The sequence below is a fragment of the Oryx dammah genome, unplaced genomic scaffold (genome assembly GCF_014754425.2).
Source record: "Oryx dammah isolate SB20612 unplaced genomic scaffold, SCBI_Odam_1.1 HiC_scaffold_10, whole genome shotgun sequence".
Lineage (NCBI taxonomy): Eukaryota > Metazoa > Chordata > Mammalia > Artiodactyla > Bovidae > Oryx > Oryx dammah.
The window spans coordinates 23,878,586-23,904,708 of NW_024070194.1; the positions used below are offsets into that span (position 1 = coordinate 23,878,586).

At 44.9% G+C, this 26,123-nt stretch overlaps 2 protein-coding genes across 2 annotated transcripts in view; one reads left to right on the plus strand and one right to left on the minus strand.

Moving 5' to 3' along the window:
* Nucleotides 1-26,123, plus strand: part of RTF2 (replication termination factor 2) — a 43,702-nt gene that overhangs the window by 14,132 nt on the left and 3,447 nt on the right. Inside the window, exons 5-6 of the mRNA XM_040248638.1 lie at nucleotides 1,267-1,345; nucleotides 25,015-25,128. Of these exons, the coding sequence (XP_040104572.1) occupies nucleotides 1,267-1,345; nucleotides 25,015-25,128 (193 nt within the window). The remainder of the gene's footprint in view (nucleotides 1-1,266; nucleotides 1,346-25,014; nucleotides 25,129-26,123) is intronic.
* On the minus strand, nucleotides 9,536-19,345 carry LOC120869355 (beta-1,3-galactosyl-O-glycosyl-glycoprotein beta-1,6-N-acetylglucosaminyltransferase 7). Its single transcript, XM_040248637.1, has 4 exons — nucleotides 18,358-19,345; nucleotides 12,357-13,385; nucleotides 11,547-11,642; nucleotides 9,536-10,155 (listed from the first exon to the last, which is right to left on the minus strand). Exons 2-4 carry the CDS (start codon nucleotides 13,324-13,326, stop codon nucleotides 9,932-9,934), a joined length of 1,290 nt encoding a protein of 429 aa, XP_040104571.1. The 5' UTR covers nucleotides 13,327-13,385; nucleotides 18,358-19,345; the 3' UTR covers nucleotides 9,536-9,931.

The following is a 26,123-nucleotide window of genomic DNA, read 5'->3' on the forward strand; positions in this document are numbered from 1 at the left end:
TCGAGCCCATCTTTGCATGAAATGTTCCCTTGATATCTCTAATTTTCTTGAAGAGATCTCTAGTCTTTCCCATTCTGTTCTTTTCCTCTATTTCTTTGCATTGATCACTGAGGAAGGCTTTCTTATCTCTCCTTGCTATTCTTTCGAACTCTGCATTCAGATGCTTATATCTTTCTTTTTCTCCTTTGCTTTTCGCTTCTCTTCTTTTCACAGATGGGGGTTAAGCATCTTTTATGTGTTCTGACCGTTTATGTTTCTCTTGTCAACCACGTGTTAAGGCCCTTTGCCCATTTTTTTGTATTGTTTATTATTGCTTTTAAAGACCATTTTGAATATTCCTAAACTCTGAATCTTGGGACTTCCCTGATGGTCCAGTGGTTATGACTGTGTGCTTCCAATACAGGGAACGTGGGTTCAGTTTCTGGTCGGGGAACTGAGATCCCACATGCTGCATGTAGTGGCCAAAAAAAAAAAAAAACCCCTGAGTCTCATATATTTAAAATATTTTCTCCCTGAGTTCCTATTCTGTCTTTTGACTTTTGTGGAGTTTTGTAAAAATGCATTTATTTATTTTTATCGTTAGTGTTTTTTCCAAAGGATTATTGCACGGAGGTGGGAGTGGAACAGTGGCCTGTGTTTGTGGTTCTAATTTCAATATACGGGTTTCTCCTCTATCTGAAAAGTAGAGCTTTCCCTAAATTTGTACGATATTTTAAGAATTTTTGTTATAAAATGAGGAAGCAGTTACCTTAGGACACACCTTGCTCATACATGCACAGAATAAATAGGGATAAAGGCCTGATGCTCACAGACATAATTCAGAGCTGTGCCAGCTTGATGCTGAGATGGAGTTTGGAGTGCAAGCTACCTATGTAATAGTTCTCTGCAAAACAAACACTGAATGCTATTTTCTACTTTTCTGCCTTGTTTCATAAAAGCAAAAATTCCCTTTGAATTTCTTTCCATTAGTAAAAATAGGTGCTCATGTAGGTCTTTTGAAAAAATGAAAGTGTAGGTCTTTTGTAAAGAATGAAGTAGCCTAAAGCAAACTTTCAAAAAGTGGGGGATACCTCATGTGTGGGTCTGTACTTATTTGTTTATTTAGGACACACTGACTTTTTTTTTTCTTAAGGAAATCAGATATAACCATTTTTCTCTTTGTGGTTCTTGGCCTTTGTGTAAACAGAATAACTATTAATCAATAATGTGGGTAATAATCTTTAAGTTGTTATTTAAGTCATTGTCCACGTTGGATTCTCTCTCCAGGTTTTGCTTCCTCCGGTGCTGTGGTTGCGTGTTTTCTGAGCGAGCCCTAAAAGAGATCAAAGCAGAAGTTTGTCACACGGTGAGTCGTTGACATCGTTTGTTCCTTCTCAGTAGCTGAAGTCATCAGATGGTTTGGGCTCCCTCCCTCTATGTGTTATTTCAGCATCTCTCAATTCTTTCTGAGACATGGATCTCATCAGTTGCTTCTCTGCATAAAACCCTTGTATCCCCATCCTTGCTTTGAATCCATCTTCTGTCCCCTCCTTGGAGGTAGAGACTCAGACTCTGGTGTCGTGTCCCTGCCTACCTGTCCTCTCTGGTGCCTTTATTCCCTCTAGCGGGCAGAGACCTGCTCCCAGAACCTTAGTTCAGAGCCGTTGCTTCCTGTGTGAGCCCAGCCTCCTTCCCCATTCCCTGGGCACCTGGTTATCCCACGGATCTCATTAGAATGTACTTGCTGGTTGTGTGGTACTTTTCCCACTGAACTATGAGAGTTTCTTCTTTCCAATTTTCTTTTTTATTTTTATAAATAGGACTTTCCTTTTAGAGCAGTTTGACGTGCATAGCAGAATTAAGAGGAAAGTAAAGGGTTTCTCACAGGCCCTCTACCCCCATGTGTGCACGGCCTCCCCCTGTATCCACATCCATGCCAGTGGTGTATTCGTTCCAGTTAATGAACCTATCTTGATTCCTCACCATCACCTGAGGCCCCTTCACATTAGGGTCCATGTTTGGCAGCGAGCATTCCTGAGCAGGACAAGGATGTAATGGTGTGCGTCTGTCACTGCAGGCTCACAGTTTGTCTGCACTGCCCTTGCCATCCCCTGTGCTCCGCTGGGACGTGTTTGAAAGTGGGAGCAGGGCTTGTCTGTCTCTTCACCCTTGCCTTGTTCTGTCCAGGCATGTTGCATGTCCTCAGTAGACACGCACACAGGTGATGTAAGAGTGCCTGCTCACCTCACATGAGAGGGTACAAGAGGACTTTGCTCTCCGGGGTTGCTCCACAGCCTGGGACCTCTGTGTCTTGGTGTTGCGCCTGTCCATGGAGAACCTGGCATTTATTTTAAGGTCATGGATTCCAAAATGTCACTGACTGCATTTTCACCCACATTAGCTCTGCTTGGGTTTCCTTAGGCTTCGCAGGATGGTGTTTCTCCCTGTTGTGAGTTATTCTTTGATTCAGCAGCTTTCATAAAACAGCTGTCATGGGCCAGCCCCATCCTGGCAACTGTGGAATGGGGTACATGGTAGGTAAGATTGATCCAGTCCCTGCCTTCATGGAGCCCACTTTCCAGTTGGAGAGACACTCAGGTAACTGAGCAAGGTAATGCTGATTGTGACAGCAGCCAGAAATGAAATGCAGAGGCTGAGGTACCAGAGGGAGCAAGGCCTCCCAGTGGTCAGTGGAGGCGGCTCTGCAGGTTTGAGTTAAGACCTGAGGGCAGGAAGGAGCCGCTGAGGAAGGTTTGTGCCTAAGCTCAGAAGTGGCAGAGGATTTTGCTAGTTAAAGGAACAGAAAGTGTGGTGGAGGGTGGGGACGGGAGAGGAGAAGTGGGTGAGGTGGAGGGCTAGGCAGGGGTCACCTTCCGTAGGCCCGGGTGGCCACACGGGGGCTTGTGGATTTTATCCTCAGAACAGTGGGAAGCTGGGGGCAGCTTCCAGCTAGGCTGGATGACTTTAGTTTCAGAATGACTTATCTGCAAAGAAGCCAGACGCAGAGGAGGACTCACTGAAATGTGATTTCATTAATTTAAGGCTCAAAGGCAGACAGAGCGTGATGGGTGGTGAAGAAGTCGAAGGGCATCTAGTTGTTTCCACTTTGGAGTGCTTATGGATCGAGCCCATCACAAAATTTGGAATCTGTCTCATGAAGCTTTTACCAAAAAAAGAGAAATTTAAAGAGTGCATTTAGGAATCAATCCGTGTCATTTATCGTCTAGTATTGATTATGTCTCTGGTATTAAAGACGATGTTATAGGGGTTCCCAGGGAAAGTGGGATGTGGATGACTCGGTCCCTGTGCTTAAGGAGACTGTAGTCCTGCAGGAATCAAGTTACAGGAAAAATCGTATTCTACTTTATTTCTTGAGTTGTTGTTGTTTAGTCAGTAAGTTGTGTCCAACTCTTTGCAGCCCTGTGGACTCCCTGCCAGGCTCCTCTGTCCATGGGGATTCTCCAGGCAAGAACACTGGAGTGGGTTGCCATTCCCTTCTTTGTTTCTTGAGGCCAGTCGCCAAGTGGATGTAAGGATGTTATTGGAGTTGAGGGGCCAGAGAACTTTCTGGCCGTGCTGGTGAGAAGTAGCTTTATGAAGGAGGCATTTGTTCTAGGCCTTGGAAGCAGAGCGTGTTCTCATCAGTCAGGCTGTCCCAGAGATTGGGACGTCACTGTCAGTGTAGGAGTGCTGGTGCGGGGACCACAGGAAGGACCCCAGACATCCTCACGAGACGTTGCCTGGCAGGACGGCAGCTCCCGTTTCCCGCGCCTTCTGTCACGTGCCTGCCCTGCAGGGAAAGTCTCCATTTGGTCCTGGGATGGTTTAAATGCATCTCCAACACTCACTGAGCTCCCAGGAGAATGGGCCTTACGCTCAGAGCTTGGGCAGGCAGGGCCTCCAGAGATTTGTTCTCTGCATTTCTATGCTTCCTAAATCCATGGTCAGAGGAACCCGGCGGGCTGCAGTCCATGGGATTGCAAAGAGACAGAAATGACTTAGCATGTACACACACACACTATTTTTATACTTAGCAAGATCAAGTGAATGTTTCAAGTAAATTTAAGTAAAAACAATGGGTAGATTTAAAGAAAAATATTAAGATGCTGACAGTACATTAGGCAGGGGAAGAAGGCCTGCAGTTTGAGAGATGCTGTTAGTGATGGTGGGTGCGCTGTGGGGGTGGCAATAGGTGGGAGAGGAAGAGCCGCAGCCGTATTCAGGAGAGGAAGTGCCCAGGCAGCCTGAGAAGGTGGGGGCTCGAGGTGCCATCACTGCCCGGGCCGCTCAGGAGCAGGGAGAAGCCAGGGCTGTGAGTCAGACTGCCTGGTGGAAACTAGGAGCACCAGGCTGAGGAGCAGCTCCCCGGGGGTGGGGGCGGGAGGGCAGTGCTGTCATCGGGGGCTGTTGATGCCTTTGCAGCAGCAGAGAGCCCTGGGGGCGACAGTGTGTAGGTCTGTGCAAGATGGACAGAGAGAAAAGATTAAACAAGAGCAAGTAAGAAAAAGGAGCCTGTGAGAGAAGCGTCATGAAGGAGAGGGAACTCAGCTGGCCTGGGGTTCCCATGAGCAGAAAAGGAATCTCTCTGTGTTCAAGTGTGTTTGTGTTTTAACAAGTAGTGTGTGAGGCATTGTCTGTGTCAGATACATCCACAGGTGCACTCTGGAAGCTTGCTTGAAAGAGTGTAAATATGAGAAGGTGGGAAATTAAGCTGAAATCTTAAAGCAGTCCGACAATGCCCTAAACCAGTGGTTCCCAGCCCAGGCCGTGCTATAGAGTCACTGAGGTGGTTTTTTAAGTCCCCACTCCCAACCTCAGGCCCTACGTCAGGATTTCAGAATTAGTGTGGAGTCCCCACATATTTCTTTTCTTTCTTTCTTTGTTTTTGACTTCTGCTGGGAGGCTCAATGATCTAAAGGAATCAGGCTTTTCCCCCTGACCCACAGTGGGTGACCATCTCTTATATCGGTGTACAGTTGTCTTCTTCTCTGGCTGACCTTGGATGTCCTTGGTGGTAGCCATTGTGACAGACCTGCAGCAGAACAGGAGTGTGCTCTGCAGAACAGCTCTACAGAAAAATTGATGTTATTTCATGGAAAGGTAGTGCCACTTGGGAACTGTAAAGTCATTCTGTTGTTGTCTCGGAACAAAGTGCTAGTCAACTTCTGAAAGTCATCGTCCAGCGCTCCAAGGGAAGGGAAGGAAGCAGGGGGAAAGGGGAAGTGACCTCATCAGGATTGCACAAGTGGCAGCCAAGACCAGGTGAGAACTGGAGTGCCGGCTCCTCCTACCACCTAATGGGCCGCAGGGCAGCCGAGACTGCCCACAGTCAAGACGGCACCCTGGCTATATAACCCAGGAACCAACCTTAGGGACCAGCTTCCCTTAAAAATCAGTCTGTCGTCAGAAGAGCAATAAACTCTTTTCACTTAGGTCATCTCCTTAAAAATCGCCTTTGCACTCACAGGTAGGTTGAGTACCTACCTCAACCTATTAGTGTTAGTTTGCTAGGGCTCCTGTAACCAGGCGCTACAGACTGGGTGACCTAACAGACATTTAGTTTCTTACCCTTCTGGAGGCTTGAAGTCTGCAGTCACAGTGTTGGCTGGGCTGGTTCTTCCCGAGGGCAGTGAGGGGAGGATCTGTTCCAGACCTCTCTCCCTGGCTTGTCCATGGCTGCCTCTCCTTGTATCTGTTCACACAGTCTTCCCTCTGTGGAGCGTGTTTTGTGTCTCAATTCTCCCCTCTTTTATAATAATACCAGCCCACGCAGTGACTGCATCTTAACTAACTGTATCGGCAGGAGGTGACATTCTAACATCCCAGGGGTTAGGACCTCAACATTTGTTAGGAGAGGGGAAGCATAATTCAACTGATAACACTGTGGTTTAGAAAATTAGAGCCTGGGACAGTCAGTGGTGCCCTTGGTGGGAGTCATTCATTCAGTCACTCATGTAGCCAACATTGAGAGCCTTGTATTTTATGGGCCAGACCTGGGTATAGTACTTACTGCTTCAGCTCACATGCCATTGGCCAGAACTTAGTCATGTGACCATACCTACCTGCAGGAGCCTAGGGATTGCGGTCTAGCTGGACACCCCAGAAGAAGAGGTGAACACCAACCACTTCTGCCCAAGTACCCAAAGGAGGAATGATGGTGCAGTTTCAGGAGCTGTGGTGCACCGTGAAAATGTGAATGAAGGGAGATAAGGCCACAGTGTGGAAATCTAAAGCAAGTATTTTTCATGTTTTCAATAATGTCTGAAATTTAGAGGAACCAGTGTCATAAGAACGGTGTCAGGGACTTCTCTGGCAGTCCAGGGGTTAGAACTGTGTTTCCTCTGCACAAGAACACTTTCTTGGAAACAGGAAGGAATAAACACATAAACAAACATGATAGAATGTTATGTTTAAAAAGAAGAAGAACAGTATCAGGAGTGATGCTGAGGGTGTGCACTTTCTCCACTTTTCCCTCTGTAATTCCACGGACACTGGGCTTTTTGGTTCACCAGAAGGGACTCCAGGGTTTGAAGTTGCCCGGGCTCTGTGTTCTAAAATACACGCCGTGCGCTTGACTTCAGGAAACAGAGACCAAAGAGATGTAGTTGCTAGGCTTTTCTGTTTTCATGGTAAACAAAACACTAGCCACAAAACTAATAGTATTCCCCACTGTGTTCGTCCCTGCTTGTAATAAGAAGAAACACATTGAAGTAACCACGGGTTGCAAAATAAATGGTGTGCTTGTTACTCAAAACATGAGCCATGGTCCTGTGAATACTGGCGTCACCTGGGAGGGTTTTGCTTTTGTTTTTTAAGAAACACAGACTCCCAAGCCCCTCCTCAGACCTGTGGAATCAAAAACTTCATTTTAACAAGATCCTCCCGGGGGATTGGTATGCACAGGTAAGCTTGAGAAGCTGACCTGGATGTTAAAGGTGGTGGTGATGGTGTTCCTTCGCTCAGTCATGTCTGCCTCTTTGCCACCTCATGGACTGCAGCACACCAGGCTTCCCTGTCCTTCACTATCTCCCAGAGTTTGCTCAAACTAATATCCATTGAGTCGATGATGCCATCCAACCATCTCACCCTCTGTCACCCTCTTCTCCTGCCCTCAGTCTTTCCGAACATCAAGATCTTGTCCAGTGAGTCGGCTCTTTGCATCAGGTGGCCAAAGTATTGGATTTTTAGCTTCAGCTTCAGTCCTTCCAATGAGTATTCCAGGTTGATTTCCTTTAGGATTGACTGGTTTGATTTCCTTGCCGTCCAGAGGACCCTCAAGAGTCGTCTTCAGCATCACAGTTGGAAAGCATCAATCAGTCAAGGTGTGGGCAGTAGCATTTGGCTTGCTGACCTGGCTTTATTTAGTTAGGCTTTGTGACAACTGAGCGCAGGGTGTGGATGTTTTAAAGTCAGAAATGAAACAAAAATTTACACTCATACACTGGTTTTTTGTTTTGTTTTAGTTTTTATCATGGAGTGAGCAGAGTGGAAAGGGGAGAAAATAAAGAAGGAGGCACTTTAAAAGCGGGTGGTGAATTCTGCTTCTCGGGCCCAGCCTCCTTCAGTTGTTTCCTTTCTGCCATCTTCATGGTCTCGATGAATAGTAAGCCTTAGGAAATCACATAGCATACAGCACAGGCAGCTTTAAATTTTTACATGTAAGGAAAACAATAGAAAAATTGAACAGTAGACTCTACATGGTCACAAGCAGGTTCTGTTCCCAGAAACTTAAGAGAAATTATCTCAAGATCCCTATTTGTCTCACGATCACCTTTAAGATACAATCTTTAGAAATATTCTTCAGACTGTTTTACATGTGATTTAATTTTGTTCTTTTACATGACGAATAAACAGTTAGTCAGAGGCTGGCTCAGGCTAGAGAGTGCAGCAGCTTCCCGCTGGTTCTGATGTCCATGGAGGCTGTGGCTTTGTCTTGGCCTCTTGGGAAGTGCCCTGATGCCCCACTAACACCCAGCTTGTGCTTCCCCAAATCTCACGCTGCTTCATTCCACTGTGGTGGTGGTTTAGTCGCTTAGTCGTGTCCGACCCTTGCAACCTTATGGACTGTAGCCTGCCAAGATCTTCTGTCCATGGGATTTCCCAGGCAAGAATACTGGAGTGGGTTGCTGTTTCCTTCCCTAGGGTATCTTCCCGACTCAGGAATGGAACCCAGGTCTCCTGCACTGCAGGGGGATTCTTTACCAACTGAGCCACCAGGGAAGCCCCCTTCATTCCTCTGTACCTTTAAGTTGTTTTTTATTTATTTATGTGGCTGCACCAGGTCTTAGTGCAGCATGCAGGATCTAGCTCCCTCACCGGGGATAGAACCCAGGCCCCCTGCATTGGGAGGGCAGAGTCTTAGCCGCTGGACCACCAGGGAAGTCCCTAGCTTTAAGTTATCTTATTATTCTTATTTTTTATCTCGCTGTTACAGAAATGATTTATTGCAGCATTTGAGCCTTTTGAGGGCAGCTGTGTGAATTTGTGTTCTATGAATTGACATTGAAATGAAAGAAAGCTTATCTTTTATGTAACTTGAAACAATGTAAGCTTCTTTTATTTTTTATTTAATTTAATTTAAAAGTGTACTGGGGTTTGCACTTACTTGCAAAGAGTTGTTATGAAATGTAAGGGACACAATTGTGGTGAACCTGAGCTTTCTGAACCACCACTCAGAGCATGACCATCAACTCCGTGTCTGCCTGTAAGCAGGCTGTCTGGGGCGCTCACATTCTCTGATGGTCTTAACCTTCTGTTGTGCGCTTTCCCTGGAATCACGTATCTTTGGGGAAGAAATATTTGTTTCAATGGAAATTTTAATGTGCTATGGTTAGCTCAGGTTTGATTTGCAGACTCTGCTTTCAGAACCTCTTTTCCTTCTGTGTAGTTCCATGCTTTGCAAGGGCTGTTTCCATTGACTTAAGTGGAATCTCATTTAGTTTCTGCGTTTGAGAAGCATCAGTTCACTGAAGGGTATGCTTTGTCCTTGAATTATACATTTATTTCTTTAGTGTCCTGTCCTGTGGTTCCTACTTTTTCCTTACTTTAGTTGTTTTAAGTTGTGCTGTTTAATAGTTGTATGTTTCTAGCCCTGTATGATGCTGTGGGCTCTTTTAGAAAGAGTGTATAAAAAGTCCTTGACAAAACAACAAAGATTTGTGGATTTTGGAAAGACCTGAATCTTTGAGTAGAGAGAAGTAAGACCATCCATGCCTTTGACCTGTGCTGTTCTGTATGGTAACCACCAGCTACGTGTGACTATTTAAATTTAATTAATTAAAGTTTTTAAATTTAAGGTTCACTTGATCAGTCACTCTGGCCACATTTCAGATGCCCAGCGCTCCCTGTGGTTGTGACTGGTATAGGCAGCTTAGATACAGACCATCCCATCATCGCAGCTGCAAGCCCGCAGAAATCTGGGGGCAGCCTTTGTAAGAAGTTGTGTTTCAACTCCATAATTGCCTTTTACCCAAAGGAAGTAGACTCTTCCTTGTTTTTCTAGGATTTCTAGAACAAAGTTACATTGTTCCTAGCCAAGTGGACTGCTAGAAGCATATTTTCATTTTCAGTGGGAGTTTGTTCTTTATTAGAATCTCATACACATTAGTATCTTTAAGACAAGATACATTCTTACTCTAACTTGAGCCTGGATCTAAGTGTTTGGAGAATATTGATTTCCATTAACTGTTTAGTGAGGCAGTCAGGCCTCCATGTCACTTATCTAGTCACCAGTGGAAGTTTGAATTATTTTTTCTCTTGTGATTTCTTTCTCTAAACTGTGAAAGTGGCTTATCATCAATAGCAGAGTCTTTTTGTCAGTAGCAAGTTTCTAAATTCATTTTAGGACTAACTTCTGTCAAGGAATTATTTTTCCATTCTTTTTTGGTTGCATGTTCTCTGATTTCAAGTCAAGATACCAATAAGAAAGCAAACAGTCTCTATAACTTTGGACTTAGTAGTTCACTTCCATATTAAAATGGCTCTCCCGTTGGAAATGCCAGTGTGCCTCCACAGGGCCCTCTGTCTGCCCTAGAACTCTGAGTCTGTGCCACCGCTCCAGGCAGGAGACCACAAGAGGCTCGGTCGAGTCAAATTGGTTGGCAAACAGAGAAGTTGATTGAATGATCCACGGCAAGTCTCCTGGTCCGTACACGCAGGTGTCCTGGACATAGTGGCCTGCAGAGAGAACACAGAAACTTAGCTGCCTTCGTTTTGCTGTCAGTTTACGTCTACGTGGACAAGTGGCACACTTCTAAGGTCATCTCTCAGGCCTCTCTGCTTCTTGCAAGTTCAGATTAAACATGATTTCCACAATTGCTTTGAAAGGGGCTTTTATTTTCAACTATGAACTTGTGATGGAAGGGAAGCTTCTGTTCGTTTGGTTAGTGATTTCTGAAGTCTTTAATGGCTGCTGTAGTTGAATTCTGTAGAATTTTAGCCTGTCATGAGCTGCAACACTCTGGCCCCCTACTGTGAAGAACTGACTCACTCAGGGATTTGCTGCAGTTTCCAAGAGTTCTCTGTTCACCACTAGCTGCGGGCCCACAGAGGTCATGCATACTCTGTTTTCCCTTCCGTGTGTACACCAGAGAACTTGCCATCTTTCTACTGGACTCGTCCCTGTTGTGTTGTGATTTGTCATTCATCATTTCCTCCCTGAGACTGTCTGCCCCTCTCTGCCATCTTCACATCGCAGGTCTGGGTGGGCAGGGAGAGCCAACCCAGGAGAGTAAGCTCGAATCGCTCCCCAGGAGCCAGGTTCTGGCTCTTCAACCTGGAGGTGATCTCCCCAAACTGATGAGCCTGAGAGCCCCACTGCAGCCTGCTAATTCTCTTCCAGACTGTTCACAGAACAGAGATACTGCTCTCTCCTCCACCCCCTATCTGGCTTCTGTGTTTTGTCCCAGTAACTAAAACCTCTGGGACACCAGTCAAAGGAGCAAAAGAATTCACAGTTCCTGGGGGGAGAGCCTCCTGAGGGCAAAGCAAAGGGACCTTTTCTCAGCAGGAACTGTGTTGGAAGTGTGGGGTCTTGCTGGCTGATCCACCAAGGAGCACAGACTTGTGTTTTTCAGTCGTTTTATTCTAATAGACCCAGGGAGGCAGGGAGCTCATTTTAAATAAATGTTTGGGTTTGAATTCTAGGAGCAAGTGGGGAAAGCCAGATAGCTGATGTATTTTTATCTGAAAACTTTGGAAGTTGTAGTCCTGTTGTGTGTTTACTTTGTGAAAATTTATTGACTCAGATTCTTAGAATTTGTTTACTTTTCTGTCTGGAGAGTAGTTAGAAGTTTTTAAAAAAATTGACACCATGCTAATTGGATCATCTCATACATGACCATTAGCCTTTTCCTACTGTTACTGAGGCAGCAGTTGTACAATTTTTGTAAAATTTGAAGGCATCCTGTGGTGTGTATTTTATTTTGTTTCTGTTTTTTGTTTTCCTGAGCTGCTTGGCTTGCGGAATCTGTTTCCAGACCAGGGATGGAACCTGGGCCCCAGCAGTTAAAAGCCTAGAGTCCTAACCCATTAGGCCACCAGGGAGCTCCCTTGGGTTTTGTTTTTACCTTTACAGCCTTCGTGAACTGTTCCCTCCTTATTTCTCCATTTAACAGCTCGAATGTTTCCTTCCCAGCCAGCGTTTGGGGTGGAGCCCGGAGCATCTAAGGGAGAAGACAGGCAGGCACACAGTGAGCAGGTGGAAAGAAAGCCCCACCTCGTTCAGAATGTGTGCCCTTGTCTGCACAAAGGACAGCTCTCTGGGGGTAATCTGAAAGGATTTTCAGTGGTTAAAAAGGTCCTAACCCGTTTCTTCTGGACTCATCGTATGTACTGTCTTCCTGGACCTATTCATAGCTAATCAAGCTCAAAGGCACGTCCCCAATTGGAGCCAGTCAACTTTATGTAAAGACCAAACAAGCCCGTTTAAAGGAAAGCATCATATTTCCTTCTGCCTCTCAGAAAACCTACCTACCCACACACAATGGCTAGTTTTAATATTTTCCATTCTTAAAGAGCCCCTAGCATGATATATAGAACTAGTAGGTATTCAGCGGTATCTAATAAGTAAATGAAGAAAGGAAGAACTTTCCAGTGATCTGTGCTCAGAATTTTCAAAGGGCTCTATTTGGGGAGACACAGAATGCTGGCATTTCCTTCTGGAGAGGGAACAAAGCAGTGAGCCTGGCAAACCCCAGACCCCTAAAAGCAGAGACACCCTGTACCCCCCACCCCCGCTAACGGCCACCCAAGTGGGAGGTCCTACAGAATATGTAGAGCTGTTTGCCTAGTCAGAGAGCTGAAATAGAATCTCTAAGGGTACACGTCTGCTGTTGCCGCTGGCCTGCACAGACACCCCTCTGCTGGATCGTTTTTACCTTTCAGTCGGTTCAGAGTCACCCAATAGTGTCGCTCTGGGCCGTGGATGTCTTGGGACCACTGGAGCATGTCTTTTGCACGGATGTCAGTCAGCACAAACTCCACAAACTTCCTCGTTAGTACATAGTAAGCGCTTCCAAAATAAATGGTTAAGTTATGGGGTGGCTCAGCCTTGAATCCTGCATTTGGAGACACGTAGATGTCTCCTTCAGGGCTGAATTCAAGATGGCTCTGACTTGTCTTAGATTTAATGCTTGGTGGCTGGATTACTCCGGGAGTGATATTTCTATCTTTCCATTTGCTTCTGATGTAGTGTATGATTTCTTTGTTGGTTTTGATTGGAAAGTCCTGCCCACAGAGATTAATGACATAGTTCCATTGAAATTTGGAATGCACTAGATCTCTCATACAGTTAATATCTGCCTGCAGTCTTCTAAAGCCAGTGTAAGCCATTTTCTCTCTCTTTGATGAAATAAAAATGTTCTCAAAACAGTTAACCAGGGATTGCACTGCAGTCTTATACTTCTTTGGGGCCTTTTCATCCACATGAATACAGTAAACATTCTGAGGCACATAAACAGCCCTGAGTAGCTGCACAAACATAGCCAGCTCCTTATGAATAGTTACAATATATGCCAAAGAGAAGCTGCCCTCCTCTGCAGACAGGGGCCTGGTTATGAAATGCAACTCCTGGGAAATCCTGGAGCAATTTCCTGGTCTGTGTAAATGAGCAAGTATTTCAGATCCATAAGGGTTTCTACAGAACTTTGCAATCTGGGGAGCCGCCTCTTTCCCTTCAAACAAAGCCGAGCACAGTTCATCAGGATAGAAGCCGCATTCCACCACTGCTGGGTGGGTGGGTTCCTCCTCTGCTTCCTCAGGAGTCAGATTCCTTAAATAAATAAAAATGAAGATGCAAACGGCTGTGCACACGAGAAGACCAGGCTTTGTGGCTCGCAGCTGGCTCATGCTTTGAGCTCCAGTTGCCTTCTTATTACCATGGTTTGAAATGTTCTCCTCTCAGCTTCCTTTTAAAGGAACAATAGACAGAATTTAGGGTGTTGTGAAAGTGCTTGTGAAACCCATACAACAGTCACGCATTTCTTTTACCCCATAAGAGTTTTCTTGGGCCCCTTTTACTCTATCCTTCTTGCATCCTTGTCTCTGGATAATCTGTTAATGTGCTCTTGTCACCATAGATGCGTTGGCATATTCTGCAGTTTTATATAAATGGAGTTATACTTGTGTATTTTTTTGCCTGGATTTTTTTCACTTAGGATAATGCTTTTAAGATTTGATCCACATCATTGCATTTATCACCATTTTTCCTTTTTAATGCTGAGCAGTATTCCTTCAAATGGATGTGGCACAGTGTGGTTCATCTGTTGAAGGACACTGACTTGTTTCCAGTTTTAGGATACTACAAGGTGCTGTAAGCACTCGTGCATAAGTCTTTGTGTAGACCTGTTTTCGTATCCCTGATGTAAGTACCTAAGAATGAACTAGCTGGCTCGCATACGGGTGTTTATGTTTAACTTCTTAAGAAATTGCCAGGTTGTTTTCCAAAGTGAGTGTGCCATTTTGTATCCCCACCAGCAAAGTATGAGCATTCCTGTTTATTCCACATCCTCACCAACACAGGGTGTAGTCAATTAAAAAAAATTTTTTTAATTGGTAATGGTAATTCATTGTGGTTTTACTATGCATTTCCCCAATGATTGATGATGTTGAGAATATTTTCATGTGTTATTGCCTTTATCTTGGCAGGAAAAAAAAACTCAAATATTTATTTTGAACATAGATCCTGTCCTGGTTTGCATTATCCTGAATTTCTTAGGCTGTTATTCTGTATTGTGTTATGAGGATATATCTTTTCAATAAAAGGAACAACAAATCAAGAGAAATTTTGTGATCACATAATTCAACTTATTGAAATGAATTTATGTATTTTAATTTTTTTAGAGAACGCTTCAGTGATTAAAAACAAGATATCTTTAATAAGATTATTTGATAATAATTTAGTTGTCTCTCTTGAACTCTATAGAGGTGCATGAATAGGTGTTTTAATTAATTATTATTAGCATGAAAATAACATCCTTGGGAATTTAGGGAAGAAAATTGATCAGGTAAAATGTCTTTATTGTTAGTAATTTTTTTCCTTATTTATGAGTCTTATTTCTAAGTTTCTGTAAAAAAAAAAAAAAGTCATCATTTCCTATTCCTCCTTCCTGTTTTTAAAAACCCATTTACTTTTCACCAGTGTTAATCTCAAATTTCACATTAGCCCCTACCTTTCCATATCATTATTGCAAATACCATTTGAAAGTATGGATGAGGCAACATTTTTGAGTTATCTCTGTGCTTTTAAAACTATGAGCCAGGAAAAACTATAAATGCTGATTGAGGGCTGTGGATTTTTAAAATGTATGCATTTTCATTGTATAGTTTTCTTTTTATGCATCATGCTTCAAAAATAAAAAGCAGCTGCTGCCCAGATATGCCAGGTTACATTTTACTCTAGTTCAGTAAATGCTTGTTGATGGTCCCAAACAGAAAACATGGCATAATTTTAGAGACATTTTTTATAAAGTACAGAGTCATCCTTATAATTAACACATTTCATATCTGGTCTCTAAAATAGATACAACCTTTATCATGAAAACAGAAATCCAGTTGGAAAGAAGTACCTTCCTGAAATGAAAAGAAATGTTTCTCTGTTAAGAATTTTGGTTAAATGTAAACCATGTACCATAGTTTATTACATTTTCTCCTGAGTTTAGCTTTAGCATGGGAAGGAGGTTTGGAGTATTTTTCAGTTTGTTGTCTTGGTTGATGTTTTAAAGCTTATAGTCAAAGTAAAACCAGCTGGCCTCATCAAAGAAATGTTAGCCCCACTTCACTGACAGACTCTACCTCATGCAGCGCCCAGAGGATTGGGTATTTTCAGTGGTTTGTGATAATTAAATAAAGACAAGTCCCATGTGTAACCTGTTGTCCTTCAGGGCGATACATGGGCTAAGTCCCTTCCCTCCCTTATAAAGAGAAGGGCAGCGGAGCGTAGTTAGGGTTAACCAGCTGCCTTTGCACCTCGTGTTCTGTGGTGCCTTGTTCACAGCTGCCCAGTCTTCCTTTTAGCTCAGGTTCACTTTGAAATTTAGAAACTGGGGAGTGCAAAAAAAAAGAAAGAAAGAAACTGGGGAGTGCTAGAATGTCACGTTGTGGGAAGGGTCACCAACTTTATTTTCATTGCTTCAACATGAGCTTTTCAAGGACACCCTTGAAATGAAGCCTTTGGAGACTCCAATGCTGTTGAATGTAAATAGTTCTTGCTGTTGGTTTAACCTCCACGAGGTGGATAACGTGAAAATTCCTACAGGGTCAACCGTTTAGGGCCTGGCAGTTTTTTCTTTTGAAGTCGTAAATGAACACCATTTTCTGCTTTGCAGGCATTTCCAGCCTCTGTTCTTGGTGATTTGTTGCTGTTTTGTTTCTGTAATGTGAAATCAATTTTTGTAGTCATCATGAAACTGTAATTGTTAAACATGTGACTTTTTATCACTAATTTCCAAGAAATATAAGCAATATTTTTCAAGTGAGGGAAGTACAGTCTTTTATTTTTGAGCCATTTTTTTTCTTCCACAAAAATTTTATTTAAACTGTATATTTTAAAGGCTTTAGAAAGAGTGGCAGTTATCATTGTGTTTCATGAAGCAGGAGCAGATATAGAAGTTCTTTGTTCAGACCTTTTTTTTTTTTTTTCAAATGAGTAGCCTCATTAAAATAAGGCTTCACAAGTGGTGCAGTGGTAAAGAATCGCCTGCCAGTGCAGGAGCCACAGGAATGTTCTATCCCTGGATTGGGAAGATCCCCTGGAGTGGGAAATGGTAACCTGCTCCAGTATTTTTGCCTGGAAAACCCCACAGACAGAGGAGCCTGGCAGGCTACAGTCCATGTGATCGCAAAGAATCAGACACGACTTAGCAACTGAGCACAGCAAAAACATCATTAATGTATGTATAATGGGACTTTCCTGGTGGTCCAGTGGCTTAGACTCTGTGCTTCCACTGAGGGGCAGGGGATGGGTGGGGCATGGGTTCTGTCACTGGTAGGGGAATGGCCCCAAAATAATAATAATAAAATATGTATAGTGTACAGTAGAATTAAATAGCTTCCAGACAATGAATAATGTTAGAAGATTTTACAGTCAGTTGACTGAAGACATATGACATCTAAGAGATTTTGTAGAATATCCTTCCATAGAAATAATTACCAAGGCTATGGTTAAGGATGGTGTTAAGATTTTTTCCTTTTTGTGGTATTAGCAGTCACACATGATTTCTAATTCTAGTTCTCAGAATGGAATAATTTGACCTTTTATGTTTTTTGTCCAAGCATAAAATACTTCCAAGAAGTTATTTCACAATTCCTTACTATCCTAACTGTGAGAGCCAGTGAGTATGTTTTCCTTCTTTTTTTCTTCTCTGTCCTTTTGTAATCCTCCTCTCCAACCCCACTAACAAGCCTTAAACAGCCCAAAACAAAGCCAGTAATGTGGGTTTGGTACCAGGTATTGCCTGCCACTTGAACACTTCAGGGCAGTTGTTTTGAATTTTATTATGATGGGATTTAAGTTGTTGTATAGACTTTTCAGGGCAGGTTGGCAACATCCTGTATAAATTAATTATTTTGCTGAAACTTACACTTATTTAAAGGTTATTCCTGTTAGTAAATAGATCATGGGCATCTTTAAAGATGAACTTGTATTTTGCCATATACTCTAGTATACTTCTGTTTTACAGCATTAATCGGAGAAGGCAATGGCACCCCACTCCAGTACTCTTGCCTGGAAAATCCCATGGACAGGGGAGCCTGGTGGGCTGCAGTCCATAGGGTCTCGAACAGTCGGACACGACTGAGCGACTTCACTTTCACTTTTCACTTTCATGCGTTGGAGAAGGAAATGGCAACCCACTCCAGTGTTCTTGCCTGGAGAATCTCAGGGACGGGGGAGCCTGGTGGGCTGCCGTCTATGGGGTCACACAGAGTCGGACACGACTGAAGTGACTTAGCAGCAGCAGAGCATTGATATTACCTGGTTAATGTCAACTTAACAGGGATTAAACAATGTAGTCTTTATCTTCTGGACTGCAGGTGGGGGTATATGATAGAACCTGTCTCGTAAGGTCCGGGGACCCAGGGGTGTGGGAGTGGATGGGTGAGTGTTTCCTCCTGAGCCTGGCCTGGGTGGGTGCTCAATGCTTAAGTCGGATAGGGGTGCTTAGTACCCACCAGTCCCCTGGAGTAGTGAGACCTTCGGACCATGAATGTCTACTCTCTCTCCATTTACTGTGCGTTTGTCCTAAAAAAGTCACTGTAGCTGCAGCAATGAAAATTTTGTGTGTTTTTTCTATCATCTCTGAGCTCCGAATGATGTCCAGAGCATCCTACAAGTTAATGGTTTTTTTCTTGAACTATTTGAGCTTTAACATATTAGACTAATTTTGAACTCAGACCATCTAGCTATCTAGTAAAATAGATGTCTTAATCACAACATGCTAATTCCTAAAATGAGTATTTGTTTCTTCAGCCGCTTTGATATGAAGAGGGAAACTGCATTTCAGGATATCCACTCAGAACAATCACAGCAAACACGACGTTCTTATTATTGGTGCAGATTGAGAACTGAGAGTTCGGACATGGCCTTGAGGCTGACTTACTTATTTCCCACATGAGGAATCAATAAATGGCAGCATTTAAAATTTAAAAATAAAATCGGTCTCATTCTTAAAAACATTCCACTTTAAATTTTCTTGGCTTAAATGAAAAAATGAGGGCTGTTTTTTGAGAGGAAAAGGTGCGCAATACTTCTGAATTTTAAAATATTACTGATATTCCAATAGTTCTATTTTAAAGGCATGGAGGAGATACAGAAAAACTTAAATTTCACTTTATTAGTAGTAACAACACCTGCTCAGCCTGTGGCATTCACGAAGCACTTACCAAGAGATGCTCCTAGCACGGGTTGGAAGTCCTGGCGTGTCTGCACCCGGCCTGGCTTTTCTTCTCCCGCAGTTGCTTCTCTTGCTGTGGCTCCTGCTGAAGTCACATGAACCAGAGTCGCTTGGCAGGTTTTGTTACCCTTTCATCCCTAGAGGATTTTAGTCTTGTCGATTCTGACCCATGGGTTGAAAAACAGAACCTGAGTGTTTCTTCAGGGCTGGCTCCCTTTACAAAACAAACACATGGCCCAGGTGAAGTGCAGCGCAGGGTGCTTCTCGGATTCTAAAAGCTGGGTGAAATCCTGGCAGTCCTGGATCAGAGTTCTTAAATGTTTTTAAAAGTAGGAGGCTAGAATTGATTATTGAGCCTTTTTCGTTCAGGGAGTAAATAAAAGTCACTTAAAAATCTCACTTGCTTCCTACGTAGCATTGGAGCAGTTCAGTGCCTCAGCATGGCTCTCCAGAGGCCTGACTTCAGGGACACAGGCAGACTCCTGGCCCTGCCCCGTCTTCCCGCAGCCACCGGCTAGCCTGTGCACGAGGAGGAGGTGGAGTCTCTGTCCACTAATAGTGGCTCCCCCTTTGTTACTCTCCTCTGATGGATACTTCTCCTCTTAACAGTCGTCCCTTTTCTGGCTTAAAAGGTCCTCCACTTGCTGGTCCACTCTTTAGGTTTACCCCATGTGTGTCTGCCGGGGATAGTGAAGCCAAGAGACATGACTCAGAGCCCGCAGAGACTCTCACCCTCATGGGTGTCCAGACACCTGAGCTCTTTATTAAGTCAGACGAGTCCAGCTTTCTTCACCTGCGGTCACTCAAGATACCTGTTGCTCTTTTGCAGAACAGATGTTGCTTAAGGTTTCTTAATGGGGCATAGAGAAGCTGGTCTGTCTGATCTTAAGCGGCTGCAGCATTGCTGTGCATGTGACATGCATACTTTTTATATAAAAACAGATCTGTGCAGCTTTTCAGTGGGGAGACCCTGTGTACATTTGTATGGAGGTGCTCAGATTCCCTGAGTCGAGAGACTGATTTTACCAAGAAAGGAAAGGCCACCCTGCCAGCTCATCAAGTGTTGCTGCAGTGCTGCCCCCTGGGATCCTGAGGGCTTGTCTTAAATGTCCCCTGGGTGCTGCTGAACTGGCCTGGCAGGTCCATCCCTGGGGCAAGAGGTTTGGTGCTGGATTTCACCTGGATCTCACATCCTTAACCTGGGGGTAAAAAACAATGGAAGAAAACAGCTGAGAAAATGATGAGAGAGTTGCCTGCATGCACTTTATACTCCCACAGATCTGAGGAAAATACAGAATTAAAAATCAAACATATTGGAGGAGCTGTTATAATAAGTGGATGAAAGATAGGCTTAATGTATCAGCTTCTTATACAGATTTGATTCAGCTAAAATTTTTTTAATGAAAGTCCTAATAAAACAGCATAAACATATAAATAACAGAATTTATATGTGCTATGAATACAGTGGGATACTTTTGTATTGCTTAAAGCCCAAGAGGAGCGATCTTCTCCTTTTTAGCTTACCATAAGTTTTTTTTTCCCTGCCTTTACGTGATGTGATGGGCATTCTCACATGTTTTAGGGAGTGTAAGGTTTATGCGGCCTTTTAGGGGAGCTATTTGGCTTTAAAATTTCACTCCCTTTCATCCTGGTGTGAAATATTTCTTTAGGTTATGTTCTCATCCATTTAGTCAGCAGTTATTTACTGAGCATCCACTGTGTGCAGGACCCTGGGCTTAAGACTTGGCTGCTGCTGCTGCTGCTAAGTCGCTTCAGTTGTGTCTGACTCTGTGTGACCCCATAGACGGCAGCCCACCAGGCTCCCCCGTCCCTGGGATTCTCCAGGCAAGAACACTGGAGTGGGTTGCCATTTCCTTCTCCAATGCATGAAAGTGAAAAGTGAAAGTGAAGTCGCTCAGTCATGTCTGACACTCAGCAACCCCACGGACTGCAGCCTACCAGGCTCTTAGCCCATGGGATTTTCCAGGCAAGAACACTGGAGTGGGGTGCCATTGCCTTCTCAAGACTTGGCTACAACCAAGAAAGATAAAACCTTCTCATTTGGAGCTTACGGTGTGACAGAGGGAAGCCCTGTTTTAAAAGTCCATACACACATACAGGCATGCATTCATTTATTAATATTATAAGCCGTGAATGCAGGAAACTGACAAGAATTCTATGACAGAATAACCAAGTCTCAGAATTGAATTTTCTGGGTCAGAGATGCATGTAATCAGTTCTTCATCACAGTTATTTGTAAGAACAAAATTGAGAAACCACTACTCCATTCGTCTCATATGTAAAAATACAGATATAGAAGCATATTACTCTTAATTCTGTCTCCTTCAGCACTTTCCTACTAGCCTTTTTTCCCCAATATTTAAAAAAAAATTAACATCCAGAGATCATATGAATATATAACTTCTAGCCTACTTTTCCTTTTAACATACCATTAGCATTTTCTGTGTTGTCAAAAACTCTAAAATAGCTATATATACACTTCCTTTTTAGGAATTTATTATGATTTATTTAGCTATCCCCCCCCCATTTTTTTGGACATCTAAGATCCAAGTGATGAAGCAGAACTGAAAATGAATATATGATTTCAAGTGCATGGTAATGGCACACATAGAAAAATGCATTCACGGGGAAATGTGGTGTTTTCTGCTTTGTGTACATGTTAATTTTATAGGCAGAGAGAGGATCGGTCCCTTTGGGGTCTTTACAGCAGCGCCCTCCCCCCTTTCTAAAGTGATTCCTACCCTTTAGTCCACAGAGAACAGCCCCAATCTGGAGGCTGGCATCATGGCAGAAGCCTGATTCCTGCCCTGGTTTCACTCACCTCCAGGGATAGTTTGCTCCACCCGGGGACCTGGAGTCCTGCAGAAGCCTAGTGAGATCAGATGAACAGGCCTGTGGCTGGTGAGAGAGCCAGGTGTCTTCTCTGGTGGATGCCAGGTCAAGTCCAGGCAGTTGAGGCCTCGGAGGAGTGGGTTTGATACTCAATTCAGTTCAGTTCAGTCCAGACGCTCAGTCATGTCCGACTCTTTGCGACCCCATGAATCACAGGCCTCCCTGTCCATCACCAACTCCCGGAGTTCACTCAGACTCAAGTCCATTGAGTCCATGATGCCATCAAGCCATCTCATCCTCTGTCGTCCCCTTCTCCTCCTGCCCCCAGTCCCTCCCAGCATCAGAGTCTTTTCCAATGAGTCAACTCTTCGCATCAGGTGGCCAAAGTACTGGAATTTCAGCTTTAGCATCATTCCTTCCAAAGAAATCCCAGGGCTGATCTCCTTCAGAATGGATTGGTTGGATCTCCTTGCAGTCCAAGGAACTCTCAAGAGTCTTCTCCAACACCACAGTTCAAAAGCATCAATTCTTCAGTGCTCAGCTTTCTTCACAGTCCAACTCTCACCTCCATACGTGACCACTAAAACCATAGCCTTGACTAGACGGACCTTTGCTGGCAAAGTAATGTCTCTGCTTTTGAATATACTATCTAGGTTGGTCATCACTTTTCTTCCAAGGAGTAAGCATCTTTTAATTTCATGGCTGCAATCACCATCTGCAGTGATTTTGGAGCCCCAAAAGATAAAGTCTGACACTGTTTCCACTGTTTCCCCATCTGTTTCCCATGAAGTGATGGGACCGGATGCCATGATCTTCATTTTCTGAAGGTTGAGCTTTAAGCCAACTTTTTCACTCTGCACTTTCACTTTCATCGAGAGACTTTTTAGTTCCTCTTCACTTTCTGCCATAAGGATGGTGTCATACAGGTTTCTCAAGAGGCAGGTCAGGTGGTCTGGTATTCCCATCTCTTTCATTAGTGGGTCTTTTAAATTTTGGAGACAAAGAGCAAGATACCACGAGTTTTAATGTGAGCAGTTCCTGACTTGGTGGTGGTAGCAGCTAAGTCAGCTCTAAGAGTACAACTCTGGGGGCAGCACACCACAGCAGTAGGAAGGGCAGAGCCCACCATTATACACAGGCAACTAAGCAGTCACGTGCAGGGGGAGGAGGCTGCAGGCTGCTGACATGATCAGACCAGGGCAGTGGGGCATGGCGGAAGGTGGAAGGAGGCACAGAACGCCCCCAGAGGAGGACAACGTGGAATGTGATGGAGCAGGGAGAGCAGACGCCACACCTCTGCCTCACGGTTGTGTGCTCGGGAGGGTTACTGACACCAGAACCCGGCCCCAAGCCCCACTGGGCCTTATCTACCACCCAGTTCTGTTCTGCAGATTTTCTCCCATTGTCTCTCCAAGGAGGACACCTCCAGGGGGAGGCTCTACCCAAATCTCCCACAACCTGGGGCTTCTGGGTTAGGGGGACTCTCCCCCTGCAGAGGGGCTCTTCCCTTCCCCTGGCCCCCCAGCCTCACTGTTCTCCAGGGGCATCCCTGGCTGGACGCCAGACTGGACACCCCTCTCTCATTGTGCACAGAACTATCTCTATGGCACCAACCCTGGGCTTGGTGGGTCAAAGGAATGTCTTTTCAGTTGAGAAAATTTACCCGAACATGAGCTTACTTTGACCTGAGGCTATGCTTTTTGGACCCAGAACCACAGTAAATAACCCAGGCAGTGGCTGAGGAGAGTTGGGAGGTGCTGGGAAAGCTTTGGCAGCTTCTAAGAACAGCACTTGCAACAGTCTTGTGCTGAGAATGTTCTCTATCAGAGAGATTCTGGGCACAGTGGGTCTCTTACCGTTCCGGGCAGAGTGGACTAGTAGACCCTGCTGGACGTGCCCCTACAGCTGTCCTCATGGCCCAGCTCTGTCCACTGGTCCAGCAGGGGTGTGTAGCCCTCATGGTGAGAGATGGAGACTCAGGCAGTCTAGAAGAATCCTGTGAGGCTTCCTTCTGCGTTCTTCCCCACATGCGGGTGCACACCTCCCAGCAGGGAGAACTCAGCCATGTGACTGTCAGCCCTTCTTATTGGGCTGGGGACTAGGGGGTTCGTCCAGGCCAGCACCCCACCGCCAAAACCGGAATCCAAAGAGGCTGAAGTCCCTTATATAGCATGGTGTAGTATTTGCATATGACCAACATCCATCTTCCCATGTACTCCAAGTCATCTTCAGGTTACTTAATATAAAATACCTAAGAGAATGTACTTAAGAATAATAATAATACCTAATGATCTTCCTGGGTTGGGAATATCCCCTGGAGAAGGAAATGGCAACCCACTCCAGTATCCTTGCCTGGAAAATCCCATGGACAGAGGAGGCTGGTGGGCTGCAGTCCATGGAGTCGCAAAGAGTCGGGCACGACTGAGCAACTAACACTACTACTAATAGAAAGTAAACACTTTGTAAATACGGTTTAAATGTTATGTTGATAGTTGGGGGTCTGTGTAAATGGTTACTGCTCTGCACAGATGTGTGGTAACTATTTAAATAGTATTCAAGTGTTGCTTTCTGGAACTTTATGAAAAAAAAATTTTTCCCCAGTATTTTCAGTCAGAAGTTGGTTGAATCCATGGATGAGGAACTCGGGGTAGGCGGTGCTTCTGCCTAAGGAAGCTGGTTAGAGCATAGTGCAGAGGGCTGTGTCTTGGAGCTCCACCTGTGCTTATAACCGAAGCTCAGCTCCAGGAAAATGCAAAGCTGCAACAGTAGCTGAGGATGATTGAGTGCTCCAGGAAAATGCAAAGCTGCAACAGTAGCTGAGGATGATTGAGTGCTCCATGCCCAACTCGGCATTCTAGTCCCTTCAGTGTTACCCTTGCTGGGAGTTCAGTTTATTCCCATTTAACAGAGGCAGTAACTGAGGCCAGGGTCTAGCAGAGGGACTCTGGAGGGCCCACAGAAAGAGGTCCTCCATGCCCCCTGGCCCACACCCTGTCCTCAGCAGCGTGGGCTCCCCAGGGAGCGGCTGAAAATGCAGGTCCCTGTGGGGATGCCAGTGGCCACTGCAGCCCAGGACAGAGCTGAGATGCAGCTGAGTCTCTGGAATGATCCCTCCCCCGTCCTGCTGTAATTCAGCCCATTTGCCCCAATTGCCAAACTCCTAAACTCTAGAACCGTGGTTCTCAAAGCCTGGTTCCCCCACAGGCAGCACCTGTAGGACCTGAGATCACATTAGAAATGCAAATTCCCAGGTCCCACCCCAGAACTCCTGAATGGAAACTGGAGGCGGGTCCCAGGTCACAGAGGTCTGTGTCCTCTGTCTGGAATGTGAGATCCCCTGGTCTCTTCCCTTTTAGCCTTGGCCCAGCTATAAGTGAGCCTCACGGGCTCGTATTAAGTCTGTCATCATGAGATGAGGCAGCAGTAGGTGCTCAGTAAGTACTGCTGGTGAGTCCTTAACAGGCATCTCCTAAATGCCCATCCTGTGCTCGGGTCTGTGCACCCAGAGGTCGGGTCCAGTGGCGGAGGTGGAGACTGTAAGCAGAAGTCCAGCACAGTTTGGAAATGGGAAGAACCCTCCAGAAATGCATGTTCCCAGACACCAGCCCAGGCCAGTCTTGTAGGCAGGCCTGCTGGACTAACCATGCCTGGAAACTTCCCCAAGCAGGGCGGGACCTCCACAGCTGATCAAGCCGAGGTGCAGGCGGGAAAACAACGGGCTGGGCTGAGAGCCAGGACCTGGGATCACTGCTGTCCCCGTGCTCACAGGACCTGTCTCCTCTCTCCTCTCCAGTGTGGGGCTGCCTTCCAGGAGGATGACGTCATCGTGCTCAATGGCACCAAGGAAGACGTGGAAGTGCTGAAGAGTAGGATGGAGGAGAGGCGGCTGCGAGCCAAGCTGGGGAAGGTACTACATCCTGGGCTTTTCCCTCAGCCTCTGAGTCTGGGCAAAAGTAGGTCCTGCCCAGCTATGGCCCCTGCTCTGGAGCCTGTTGCAACCCCACAACCACACTGCTGGCGGTGCCCTCAGGGTTTGCTGTGATGGAGGTGGCTTTTATGACCTAGAAGAGCCTGGGCTCTAGGAAGATTCCTCGCAGCTTGGGCTCTATGGTCTGCTCTGCACTCAGCTTCCTCATCAGTGTGGAGGGAGGAGTGGTCAGCCCACCCGCAGGGGCTGGGCATGGGCAGGAGAGTAGAGAACAGCCTTCCCACCACCGGAGCCGCTGCTTGGTCTCTCCTCCCGCCCACCTGTTTTGAGTGGCGCCTCGGTGAGCATCAACTGCAGGCAACGCTCTGGGTGGGGGTGTGGGGGTGCAGGCTTTGTTTTGTGCCCCAGGCTCAAAACAATTGATCAGCTAAGAAATGTGTTTAGTATGCCATCGATTCTGTATCCAGCAGTAAATTTTGTTATTTCTTGAGTACTTAAGGTGATAGCTATGGTCTTTTTTCATTCTTAAAAAAAAAAGTTAGGTTTAGGTTAAATGTGAGAGTAACTTCCATGTCCTCAGAACGAAGGCAAAAGAATGCCTAAAATACTAGAAAATTGAGGACATAAAATTGTGGGGAAGGAAAAATAGCCTGTCTGTTTTTATGCAGTTGGAGTACATCTACCAGTGATGTAATAATTAAAGATTTTTCAGGTTATTCTTTTTTAAAAATCATAATAGAGGAAGGACTGTATCACTCTCAAATAATATGTAATTTATGCTCATGGGACTTTAAAAGCCTGATGCTTGAGAATGTGGTGTTGGTATTATGTGTCCAGAATTCTCAGAAAGAGCTAAACCATTTGGGTTTCCTCCTCTTATTGTCTCACTTAGGTAGAAAATAAACAATATGTGTGAATTATTCTGTAGTACAGGAAATTGTGTCCAACTTATGTGATCAAATGCCAATAGAAGT